General features: G+C 39.3%; 1 protein-coding gene across 1 annotated transcript; it reads right to left on the reverse strand.

The window, feature by feature from the left end:
- Positions 1-717: 717 nt before the first annotated feature.
- On the reverse strand, positions 718-11,085 carry MORN4 (MORN repeat containing 4). The gene is made up of 6 exons (XM_070752928.1): positions 10,901-11,085; positions 5,421-5,521; positions 2,162-2,276; positions 1,298-1,407; positions 935-1,084; positions 718-791 (listed from the first exon to the last, which is right to left on the reverse strand). Exons 2-5 carry the CDS (start codon positions 5,485-5,487, stop codon positions 936-938), a joined length of 441 nt encoding a protein of 146 aa, XP_070609029.1. The 5' UTR covers positions 5,488-5,521; positions 10,901-11,085; the 3' UTR covers positions 718-791; position 935.
- Between the last annotated feature and the right edge of the window lie 2,421 nt (positions 11,086-13,506).

The raw sequence follows: 13,506 nt of genomic DNA on the forward strand, positions 1-13,506 counted from the left end.
GATAATTGTGAAATGCTGTCTCACACAAGAAGCTCACAGTGAAAACGGCCTTAGCAAATTGTGTAAAACACAAGGCTGGAATAAAGAGCAGAAAGAGATCCTGGATCTATTCTGGAGCCTAAAACAAAGTGTAGCAGAACTCAAACATTCTTATTATGCCGATCTGCAAAAATCGTGAAAAGTCACATTCAGAAAGTCTAGAATTCTTAATGCCACTCAATATGTTAATTCTTTGCCTTTTGTATTTACTCATTTATATTTACTCATTTAGTTTTTATAAAGAAAGGAAGACTGAGCAGTGAGGAATCAACTAGGTTTAGGGACATATAAGATAAAAATTTATACAAGTTCTTTAATCCTTTGACCACTGGAAACCAACTTAGCTGATCGTGTAACGACAACATTCCAGCTGTGTTAGGTTTGTGGCAAGAAAGATGGATTGTATATTAATGAGCCCCAGCATTTGGGATACCCATTGTGCCCAACTCAGTTGCAGGGTTGTAGGATTAGCAATTTGTCTAATGGAAAATGCTTCTGATAAAGGAATTGCTTTGATCTTGGATGTGATACTGACAGGAGACATAGGCTTCATAGCTGGGTTTTGGCACCAGTTCACATTATAGGGCCAAGCTGCTTAAGGAAATTATAAAGGCAAGCAGGGTTCAGTTATAATAGTTTGCATCCTAGAGATGGTATTTGCCTCTGTGAATCTTGTACTCCACACTCTAATCAACCTCTGGGTTAGGCTGCCAGTCATAAGAAAGCCCTGTGTTAGGGTAGAATTTATACCCCTTATGCCAGGGGTCCCCAAACTAGGCAACTTTAAGACTTGTGGACTTCAACTCCCAGAATTCTCCAGCCAGCTATGCTGGCTGGAGAATTCTGGGAGTTGAAGTCCACAAGTCTTAAAGTTGTCAAGTTTGGAGACCTCTGCCTTATGCTGTCAAGCTGTGTGCCACCTTGGAGGCACTCTGTGCACGTTGGACCACTGTCAGGCACTTTTCCCGTCGCAAGAGTTTGTTGTTTTCAAAAAAACCTTCATTACGGGGTATCCCATGAGAGCCATCAGGAAAAGTCAAAAGTCCTGTGGGAGAAAATAGAACATAACTGTTCAGTAGGAAAGTTGATTTGTGCATGAAATATGACTGTCTGCATCTATCTCAGAGGATGGTATTTTAAAACGAACTCTCACTTATGCCCTGTTCCATGCTGGGGCCGAGTTCCCAAAATAGATTTAATCCAAGATTATTAGCTTTTCTGCCGAGTTACACCCACAGGACATATCGTTATCACTCACCAAAGCCATCAACCCGTCCACCCTTGAATTCTCCCTCGAAGATCATGTTGTCATAGCGTGTGAAGACTCCAACACCGTTGAATTTTCCCTGCACAAATTCCCCTTCATATCTGCAACAATAACAGGTATGTGTCTGATTGGACACTGCTATCTCATTTGTAATCGCTATGATAAAATTCTTAAAGCATCAGTACTCGAACAAAGGAGAAGGGCCATAGAAGTATTAATGGAATATCTTAAAATGTTCAATGGCCATTCTACAGCCTACCAATGATCTACACTGAAAAAGTATATGACAAAAAATACGGGATTTTTTTGTTGCACACTTGTACTAAAAGAAAATTCATGCATGAGAAAAGAAGCAACAGTCATTCTACAAAATTCTTTATCATACTATGAGCAATAGATACTACATATCTAAATAATAATAATAATAATAATAATAATAATAACAATAACAATAATATAATTATAATAAAAAAAATAATAAAAATAATAATAATTCTTATTTTCTGAAAATGACTCTGATCATACATGCTCCTAAAAACCCACCTCTGCCGTCAGGCATGGGGGAATTGAGATATTCTTTCCCCCTAAGCCTTTACAATTTATGCATGGTATGATTGTTTGTATGTATGTTTGGTTTTAGAATTAAGGGTTTTTAGCTGTTTTGTATTGGATTTACATGCTGTTTTTATTCTGTTGTTAGCCGCCCCGAGTCTGCGGAGGGGGCGGCATACAAATCCAATAAATAATAATAATAATAATAATAATAATAATAATAATAATAATAATAATAATGTAGATCCTCTCTTTGAACTAGCTAGAACGGTGCTGCTGAACTCACAATATCCGGGTACTCGCCTGGAACCATCTGCAAAATTGAGCACTCCATATCCATTGAAGAGACCATTTTCAAAATGGCCTATGTAAATGCTGCCATCAGCAAAAGTCAATTGTCCAATACCATGTCGACGTCCTAATGGAAGAAAATGAGCAGCATTACTTTTCTATCAGTGGCCAAAAAGATGCCCACTATTGTTTATAGGCCATATCTTACCAATCACTGTAATGATGTCTTCCTTTATATTAATTTCAAAATGAAAAGGAAACAAAAACAGAGTCCATGTCAGATAATTTGGTAGGCAATCAAGAATGGGAGGAACCTCTTGTTTGTTCCTTTTAGAAGTGGTACCTCGTGATACGAACCCCTCGTGATACGAACCCGGGGTTCGGAAATTTTTTGCCTCTTCTTACGAACTTTTTTCGGCTTACAAACCCACCGCAGATCGCAAAATGGCGCTCCACTGGGCGCCGCCGCCCAGCTGTCACCTTTTAAAACAGCCGGGGGGCTTCTCGGCATTCTCCCGAACCCGAACTTTTCAGGTTCGGGTTCGGGAGGTCGCCGAGAAGCGCCGCCACCTGGCTGTCACTTCTGAGGTTCGGGTTTGGGTTCCGGAGGCTGCCAAGAAGCGCCCGGCTGTTTCAGAAGGTTACAGCTGGGTGGCGCCGCTCGGCAGAGCGCCGTTTTTGCGATCGGCGGTGGCTGGAAAGGAGGTGGGGAATCCCAATAGGGAATTCCATGGGCAGAGCTTTGACATCATGAAGAATTGAGGATTCCTTTTCCCCAAGTGCATTATTTTACATTTGGAAACATTAAACTGCAGTTTCCATTGCTTTGACCATTTATCTAGTAATGCTAAATCATTTACCATATTACAGACACCTCCAGGAATATCAACCCTATTGCACAGCAAATAAGCAAACCTTCCCTACCAAACCTTCCCCTATGTCACTCACAAACATATTAAAAAGAATAGGACCCAGAACAGACCCTTGTGGCACACCGCTTGTAACCTGTCTCTGCTCAGAATACTCGCCATTAACAGCAACTCTCTGATATCTACGCTTCAGCCAGCTGCGAATCCACTATTCCCTTCCTCGCAGCTCGGCCATGCTTGCCTGCCTTATATGCGGCCCTCCCAGGGGTCCCACACACACGCTTGCTTTCCGAGGTAGGCATCCAGCCTATGACAGGAGACACGCTGTTTCTGGCCCAGCCCGGCCAATGGGTGGGTGGGCAGCCCTTGGGGGAGACGCTGTGGTGGAAAAAGGTATTAAAGTGGATTGGTTACACTACCTACAAATTAAATCAAAATATAATGAAGATAAGAACAAATTAGGCTTTCAAAAAAACAATCTCCTTGATAAGATAATTTTTGGTCCACAAAAAAAACAAATATCAAACATATATAATATCCTTCTTCAACACGATACAGTAGAAGAAATAGTTAAAGGAACGATGATAGCATGGTGACAAAACTTTGGATACACAATTAATTTAAACGAATGGGAAAAAATTTGGACTGTTAACTACAAACTGACGATGGCAACTTCATATAAGGAAAATCATTACAAAATGTTCTACAGATGGCACTTGCCACCTGCTAGACTTGCAAAAATGTATCCAAACTTATCACCACTGTGTTGGAAGTGCAGGGAAAAACCGGGTACATACTACCACATCTGGTGGACATGTGAAACCACCCAAAAATATTGGTATAAAATCAAAATTATGCTAGAACAAATCACTTCCCAGATCATCCATGCAAAACACGAACTATTTTTATTAGGAATCATAAGACAAAACTTTAATAAAGAAAACAGATATATTATAATTCACATCATTACAGCCGCAAGGATTTTATATGCACAATTCTGGAAACAGGAAAAAACCCCAACCGTTCTATCCCTTTTGACTAAAATAATGGAATGTGCAGAAATGTCCAAGCTAACAATGGAATTGCAAAACAAGGATGAGACAGATTTCTATAAAGCATGGGACAAATGGTACCATTGGTTAAAAAAAAGAAATTACTTAAAAATTATTCATCAAGAAAAATATCCAACAAAAACAACTTGTAAAACCAGCAATCTACGTCACAAATCATAGTATCAAATTGAAACGACAAACTTTAAATTACAAAGAAACTGAATGAACAAACCAGAGAAGGCAGGCAGTGCGGGTCCTTCACAGCCACGTAATGCCTCCATTGGGCATGCTAAATATGCCAATGGAGGCATGTAAGGTAAGACCAAAGCGAGCAGTAGGGGAGGAGGAGAGGCGTAGAAGCCATTGCCGGCTGGCCAAGTGGCAGCCCCCCACGCGGATAGAGGCCCAATCCAGGCTGCACCACTGCGGATTCCTTTCGTCAGCTATAACTATGATAGCAATTGTTTTTAAGCCCAGCATGATTCTCCAGTTTTAGGAATACAGTATGAACACAAGGCACTTATTGCTTGTTTCTGACAAAAGAAGTAGTTTAAATACTACTTATTGTTAATGACTAATAGCATTGCAATTGTAGGTTCCAATTGCTTTGTTTTCAGTCCAATTTACAGATGTGTACAGGTTTGAAGTATCTTTCCTTTATACTTGTGCATTTAAATATACAGTGTTCCCTCGATTTTCGCGGGTTCGAACTTTGCGAAAAGTCTATACCACGGTTTTTCAAAAATATTAATTAAAAAATTCTTCGCGTTTTTTTCCCCATACCACGATTTTTCCCACCCGATGACATCATATGTCATCACCAAACTTTCGTCCGCCTTTAATAAATATTTTTAAAAATAAACTTTAATAAATAAACATGGTGAGTAATAATCTGAATGGTTGCTAAGGGAATGGAAAATTGCAATTTAGGGGTTTAAAGTGTTAAGGGAAGGTTTGTGATACTGTTCATAGGCAAAAATAGTGTATTTACTTCCGCATCTCTACTTCGCGGAAATTCAACTTTCGCAAGCGGTCTCAGAAGCGAGGGAACACTGTATATTTAAAATAAACAAGCTTTTTCATTTCGCTCTGTTGGGACAAATATTGAGAGTGTTCCCCTTCGTTTACACTATGACACTTTACTTGTTCTATAGTCATTTTCATAACTTCATCTTAATAGAGTTCCTGATCTAACCAATTTCAAAACTATTTATTCTATTTCATAATGACAATAGGAAAAAAAATATCTCTGGCTTAATTCTCCATAGTAATAAAAATAGTACGTATCTTTCCCAAGTAGGGACCTACAAGTAAAACTGCTGCCACTGCTCCCATGAAAAATGCACTTACCTTCCTTCCATTCGCCACAGTATTCCTCTCCACTGGAGTAAGTGAATGAGCCCTTAGTCAAGGTCATGATACTAACTTTCAGGAAGACAGGATAGCAATAGCTGCAACAGAAGGTTCAGAAAAATGAAAACAGCTTAAGACAAGAATGAAAGGGGAGAAGAAACATTTACAAAACTCTGGAATCCTTGGTGCTGTCTGAGCTTCATACTTTACAGTGATACCTCGTCTTACGAACCCCTCGTCATACGAACTTTTCAAGATACGAACCCAGAGTTTAAGATTTTTTTTGCCTCTTATTCCGAACTATTTGCACCTTACGAACCCGCCGCTGCCGCTGGGATGCCCCGCTTCCAGATTTCCGTTGCCAGCCGAAGCGCCCGTTTTTGCGCTGGTGGGATTTCCCTGAGGCTCCCCTCCATGGGAAACCCCACCTCCGGACTTCCGCATTTTTGCAATGCTGCAGGGGAATCCCAACATCGCAAAAACGGGCGCTTCGCTGGCAACGGAAGTCCGGAGGTGGGGTTTCCCAGTGAGAGAAGCCTCAGCGAAATCGCAGCATTTGTGATACTGCGATTTCGCTGAGGCTTCCCTTGCTGGGAAACCCCACCTCTGGACTTCTGTTGCCAGTGAAGCACCTGCTTTTGTGATGCTGAGATTCCCCTGCTGGGATTCCCCTGCAGCGTCGCAAAAACGCGGAAGTCTGGAGGTGGGGCTTCCCATGGAGGGGAGCCTCAGGGGAATCCCACTAGCGCAAAAACGGGCGCTTCAGCTGGCAAAAGGGGTGAGTTTTGGGCTTGCATGCATTAATCGCTTTTCCATTGATTCCTATGGGAAACATTGTTTCGTCTTACGAACTTTTCACCTTACGGACCTCGTCCTGGAACCAATTAAGTTTGTAAGACAAGGTATCACTGTACTTGTACATGTTTTATAAGCAAACTAGGTAAGTTCATCAGTGCTAGGAAGGAATGGAGCTTATTTTTACAAAACTGTGGCACTATGAATGGGAAAGGTAGACAATGGCTACTGTCAAGAGAAAGGGTGGGGCACACTGTTTCATATTACAGCAGACTTAGCTTGCCCCATTTTGAAATAATCAAGTATTTACCATCCTGTGAGTCTAATGTTCAAAGTAATCTAACTCTATCACTAAAATCAGAACAGCCATAATTCTATTAGGTTTGGTTCCACTCATACAAAATACGATCTGCAAGCCATGTCTGAGCTTCATAGTAAGCCAAACACCATTTCTGGTCCTGAACAGACATCACAAATCATAGTATTCACATCATGCATGAGATTAGCAAACATCACAATATACTACTGCTCAAAAAAAATAAAGGGAACACTAAAAGAGCACATCCTAGATCTGAATGAATGAAATATTCTCATTGAATACTTTGTTCTGTCCAAAGTTGAATGTGCATAACAGCATGTGAAATTGATTGTCAATCAGTGTTGCTTCCTAAGTGGACAGTTTGATTTCACAGAAGTTTGATTTACTTGGAGTTATATTGTGTTGTTTAAGTGTTCCCTTTTATTATTATTTTTGAGCAGTGTATTTTAGTATTTCAATTACATAGTTAGTACATTCATAGCTTGGAATGCTAATTAACCTAAGGATAATATAGGAAGTAATTTAATCCCAAACCTAAATAGGGCTAAGTATTTTCTTATTAAATTTAAATTAAATCTCATTAGTTTTCGGAGAATGGCGGCATACAAATATTATTATTATTATTATTATTATTATTATTATTATTATTATTATTATATGATGATGATGATAATAATAATAATAATAATATTACTATTACTATAAAATAACTGTGCATTAATATTAATAATATTGTTATGGTATTGAAGACTAAGGATTTTAATGACCAAATTGACAGCATCTGTTATATGAATATATCTAACGCGCACTTTGTTTTGATGAGTAGCTCATTACTTTCAAATGTTCTTCTGACAAAATAAGAATGGGTTAGTGAAATAATACAATAATGTATCTAGGGCTGAAATAATAATAATAATAATAATAATAATAATAATAATAATTTAGATTTGTATGCTGTCCCTCTCCGAGGACTATATCTACAGAGAGTGCTGCTGTCCAGATTTTAGCTAGCCAGATATCACCCTATGGGTCAACTTATTCTAATGTATATTCCTTAAAATGGCATATAAATATTATCCTTGAAACATTAACAAAATGCCAAACAATCTTTGTACTTCCATATTGATGTCACTTAAGACCTTTTAAAACAGGGATGTCCTCACGGCATCATCACATGACATATTTGGACTTTCCCCCGCCCCTTCATAAACTGAGCATGGGCATGGCCAATGTGTGAAGCATCTGGCCCATGGGCCGGGAGTTTGACAGCCCTGTTCTAAAACAATGTAGTGGTTTATGATGTGAGAATTACTTCTAAAATACGAATAGTAGCATGCTGCAGATAGTGGCATCAAATCAGGCAGTTCCTCTCAGAATGAAAAAAGTAAATTTTAATCCCGTCTTTCTTTACCTCCATTCTTCTGCACACATAAGATTAAATTAGATTAGATTTATTGGATTTATATGCCGCCCTTCTCCGCAAACTCGGGGCGGTATATAAATCCAATAAGATAACTTTATTGTAATTTTTTTACTGCGAGCACACCGGCCCATATTAAAAATGAAATTCTGTTATCCGCTCTCAAGAGGAAGTTTATATCTACCCAAACACATAACAAAAATATACACATGTTATATACATACATAAATATATATCTGCACATACATATTTATTACACCATATATATTGAACATTGTCCATTTTGAATAAGTAGAGGAAAACCTGAGAGTTCAAAAAGTTAATGCTATATGGAACAAAACAGTTATTGAATGCAGATGTTTTGCTTTGTGCACTATGAAGCCTCCTCCCAGAAGGTAACAAGTAAAACAGGTCATGAAAAGGGTGCTTAGTGTCCAAGACAATCCTACAGACTCTGCTGCAGCATCACCTATGTGCTACACCATGATATGGCTAGTATACAATGATACCTTAAATTAAAAGAATATGAATGGACAATGCCGCCCATTGAATTTCAGAGTTGAGTCATAATAAATGGATACTACTGTTTCTGGTAATATTCTGCAATTTTATTCACATGAACGTCAGTGCAATATTGAACTGGATCACTTCCAGTTCAATCATTCCCCTATATCTTAAACATATAAGAATCAACCTCTGAAACATAGATTGTGATATGTTACTCTAATGGGATCATCCCTCAAATGATATTGATATAGTAGTAGAGTTCTTACACCACAGACTGACTTTCATTCTACAGGTATTTCCCAATGCCAGTTTTATTTGGATCAACTTCGTACTTTCACTGAAAAGCATATCCAAATTTAAGGCTTACATCTTAGGTTGCTACAATTTATTAGTTTTATTCCTCCAAATTAGATTTAAATAGACCACTTATGAAGCATGCATGACTGCAATTGATCTGGAATAACTGTGGATGCAACCTGGATGGCCTCTATCAAAAGAAGACTCCAGCTGGATCAATTCAAATATGCAGACCACCCTTCCACAGCAGGTTATCAGATGGAAGTAATTTGAATTGAATACTAATAGCGGTGAAGTGTAGTAGAGTTACTGTCATTTTTTTCAAACAGTTGGATCATTTACATGGTTTATTGAATTGTATCAATTGTGGAATAGATTCTAACAGTCTCATGTCTTTGAAATTCTATCAGCTTCTCTGACTTCACAAGGCTTCTGTAGTTCTCAATTGCTTTGTCCATCACAGCTTCAATAGCCCAAGTTGGGTATTCTTGCATCTGTTATATTCCTATATATTAAATGCTGAAAGTCACTAAAGAAAGAAAAAGTGGGCAATACTACCTAAGGAAACTGATTCCTTACTAATAATTGTTGCTGCTATAGGAATTACTTATGGTTGGCATGATGAGAACCACCAATTCCTCTTTAAGAAATGAATGGCTATGTGGTTGCTTGTGGAGAGAAAAGAAAAACCAAAGAATACTGAAACATTAAACATTCCAAAAAACACTAATGTTTTTTGAAGGGACAATAGTCAGATTTACATATTTTAAAAAACTATTACTACTTATGTTTTCTTTCATCCTGTATGCCCAGTTTGTCTTTATTGTTAATTGTTCAGGGGCAACATTTGGAGATGCATCAACTACAAAGATAATTATATTTTTCAGATATTCATTTATCTAGTACAGGGAAACACATTAATATTCTGTCTGCATTGCTCTATATGTTCTGGCTATAATCCTTTGAGGAAGAATGAGTCACAAATGGTTGGTAAGCAGTAATAGTATATAGGAAAAATGCTCACTTCTCAGTCTCAGCAGTGGCCATATTCCTCATACGTCTCCTATTACAGTAGTAGATTATCTATTCAACATACTAGTGTTACACACTTATTCTGAATCCTCTGTTAGAGTCATTCTCATACACCATTGGATAAGCTCTTAAGCACGGACATCATTTCTCATTCTGGTACATAGTACACAAAGACAGTAATTCCAAGTGTAAAAATCAAGGGGTTCCAGAGCAATAATCACATGTACAATGGAGCAACCAGGAAAAAATGTTGTGTTTTATTTTCTTGATAACAGCTCCAATTCATTTTCAATTTCTTTTTGATTTGCACGGATTAATTTAGAAGGAAAAAAAGAATAGCCTTTTTTTGTCCATAGCTAATAAAGCCAAGATGATAAAAAAATTGGAATGCTCACTTACTATATTATATCAAATGGGAAAACTAGCAGCATAATAGCTGTGAAGTGAACCAAGATTTCAAAACTAATCTCAGATTCAAGCCACATAATATTGTACACAAACCAATACATCTCATAGGAGAAAGTATAAAGGAATGTTCCCTAACTTGATTTTTTTCCAGATGTGTTGGATGACAACCTCCATATTCATCCAGTCGGTGTGTGTCTATGCTGGCTGAAGAAAGTAAAGACTCAACATTCAATATATCTGGAATATGCTAGACTGGATAAGGCTAGTACAAAGGAACAAAATACATTGTGCCAGTCTTTTCTCAAATGCCAATCGGAATCATAAAATGAGCTGCTGTGAAAAAACATTTGCTTTCCTCTGAAGAGAAAAATTAGTAATGAATGATTAAAATTGATTAAAAGGCTACACAAAAAAAATCAGGGACCTGCTTGTCCTTTCAGGGATCTTTCAGTACAATGACTGCTGCTTCCCTGGAAATAATGGAGCAGAGCAACTGCAGTTGCTCAGCAGCAAACCATACGGGTAGTAGCACTTTCCCAATTTCTGAGGACATCTCCATACACACACATCAGCAGAATTTGATTCCATGAACCAAAAGCTAGCAATCCAACGAGGACCTACTATCCTCCTCTGTTTTTAGGTTTTCCTAAGCCCCAACCTTTCAGGCAACGCTGACAGTCCTAAGTCATCATCACTTACCCCCAGGCAGCATCCCTCAGTAGTGGAATCAAAACTGCTCACTGCAAAGTCTCTTTTGACAGCTCCGCGCCCGAGCCCAGCATCCTTAAGTCATGCCCTGCAGCCCGGAGCCACGCCCATCTAGGAGACTTACAAGGGCTCTGCGCCCCGCTTTCCCGGTCGCTGCTGTTGCCGCCGCCGTCGCTGCTGCTGCTGCTGCTGCTGCTGCTGCTGCTTTCCACTCAACCTTCCTTCGCTTTGCAGTTTGCTGCCCTCCAAGCTTTCCTACACGCCCGGATTCCACGCAGCATTCCCGGCCACGTCATCCCTATGCTTTTATCTATTCATTGCACCAACAATGACCGCGCCCCTCACCTGGATGTAAGCTTTGTAGCAGCTGCCCCCAGCCGCACGCCCCTTTGGTCTCCCCCATGGGCTCCCTCCCTCCCTCCGCTCTGCCAGGCTTCCCCCCCCCCACCAATCTCTCCCTCTCAGGGCACTCGCCCACTAGGAATTATCCGCTCACGCTGTTGGTGGTTTCCTAGGCAACCGGTAGTAACGCGCCCTTCTATTGCCCAGCCTTCCGGCTAATTCTCTCTTCCCTCCGTGGCCTTCTTTGTGAAGGGCAAGGGGATTTTCACGGAACGGCCATATTTCTGAGGGGCAAAAAAAGACGAGGCTTTTCCTCTCCACAGAAGCGTGAGACTGCCACGCTGGGGCTCTCCGGAGCTCCCGTCCTCTGCGGGGAGAGATGCCGGTTGCGGCTCCCAACAGAAGAGAATCCTTTCCCATCCTTTGGGAAAGGATGCTGAAGCAAATAGACAGTGTCCTTGAATGAGATGATGAAAAAGGGGTTTTTAGGAAACAATAAAACTGTTTTCAAGTGCCTGGCTTTTGTTTATCTTTTGTTCAGCAAGGAATGCAGTGAATGTTTCTTTATGGCTGTTGGATAATTCCGGCTGCATTGAGAGCCTATGCACCAAAGACAAATTCTTTGTTCGTGCAATCACACTTGGCCAATAAAAAATTCTATTCTATTCTATTCTATTTTGTTGAATGATATTTTTGCATTGAAGTTTTCTTTAAACTGTCTGTTAAAATCTTAGCCCCGCCCCCCGAAAAAGTGATAGTAATCCACAACAAGGAAATGAGTATTTCATTTCAATTACACAAACGTTTGAAGCAATTCCATTAATATTAATAGCTACAATTTATTAAGCTTGTATAATGAATGCCCTGAGTCTTAAGGCTTCTGGGCAGTTTCAAAATCCCTTCAGGATTTGGACAAAGCCAGTTAAAAAAAAAAAAAGATCACCAATTTCAGGAACCTAGAGCAAATGTTGGCTGGGGAATTCTGGGAGTTGAAGTCCAGATATATTCAAGTTGCCAAGGTTGGGAAACACTGACCTAGAGGATATAAGTTGTGCATTGAATATGATCCTGTTATTGCTAGAAGCATTCAAACTATAATAGGCAAAACAAAAAGATGTTCATCCTGAATTCACAACTTCTGCTCAAGTAGCAGCCGGCAGTTGTGGCTAAGGGATCTTTGCACATATTTGTCTAGTTGCCAATTGTTCCCTTTCCTGACCTTGCTTAAGGTCACTCAAACCTTGATCATTGGCTGTTTGGATTACTACAATGTACTTTAAATGAATCTGCCCTAAAGTCCACCAGGAAATTTCAACTGGTTCAGAATGCAGAGCATACACAGTAATTTGGGTCCCTAGGTTTTCTCATGTTAACACCTCCGTTGTGTGAACTGCATTGCTTCCAGTTACTTTTTCTCCATTGTGAAAATTTCATTTTTTTATATTGTATGAGATCACTCAGATTCTTATTCTATGATAGCTAAGTGAAATTTAATTGGACAGTAATCATTTGTTAAACTATGTTTTTAATACATAAATCATTTTACCTGGGGTTTATACAATGCACTGAATATTAAATTACAATTTACAAACTATAATATGCTAATCAGTGGTGGGTTGTAAAATATTTTGCCACTGGTTCGCACGCTGAATGGAAGGGCAGAGCCTCCTACCACTGGCGCTATCAGTTCTAAGAACCGGTCCGAACTGGGAGCAACCCATCGCTGATGCTAATGCAAAAGAGCCGGGGTGGCGCAGCAGGTAGAGTGCTGTACTGCAGGTCACTGAAGCTGACTGTAGATCTGTAGGACAGAAGTTCAAATCTCATCACTAGCTCAAGGTTGACTCAGCCTTCCATCCTTCCGAGGTGGGTAAAATGAGGACCCGGATTGTGGGGGCAATATGCTGGCTCTGTTAATAAGTGCTATTGCTAACATGTTGTAAGCCTCCCTGAGTCTAAGGAGAAGGGCGGCATAAAAATTGAATGAATGAATGAATAAGTAAATAAACAAATAAAATCAAGCAAATGAAATGATTCCCTATGTATTGCCTGAATCAAGACAACCTAATTAATAGATAAATGGAAGAATCTAAAAATGTAAACTTGAGTACTACAATAGTTGAAAAAAAAATTCATTGAATAATTGACCCATATCTGATATCTCTATGATTCTTCTAGAAAGATTTCAGATATAACATGGCCAGCATGAATTGGAATAAACATGATTGTGAATTGCATTGATATTAACAGTTTTG

This window comes from Erythrolamprus reginae, chromosome 5, assembly GCF_031021105.1.
Source record: "Erythrolamprus reginae isolate rEryReg1 chromosome 5, rEryReg1.hap1, whole genome shotgun sequence".
In the NCBI taxonomy this organism is placed as follows: Eukaryota; Metazoa; Chordata; class Lepidosauria; order Squamata; family Dipsadidae; genus Erythrolamprus; species Erythrolamprus reginae.

What these genes read in the sequence shown, in the direction of transcription:
- MORN4 (XM_070752928.1), bottom strand. Translation starts at nt 5,487, where the DNA reads ATGACCTTGACTAAGGGCTCATTCACTTACTCCAGTGGAGAGGAATAC. An exon ending in CTGTGGCGAATGGAAGGAAG is followed by an intron (nt 2,277 to 5,420) that starts GTAAGTGCATTT and finishes TTCTTCCATTAG; the next exon opens with GACGTCGACATGGTATTGGA. An exon ending in TGGACGGGTTGATGGCTTTG is followed by an intron (nt 1,085 to 1,297) that starts GTGAGTGATAAC and finishes TTTCTCCCACAG; the next exon opens with GACTTTTGACTTTTCCTGAT.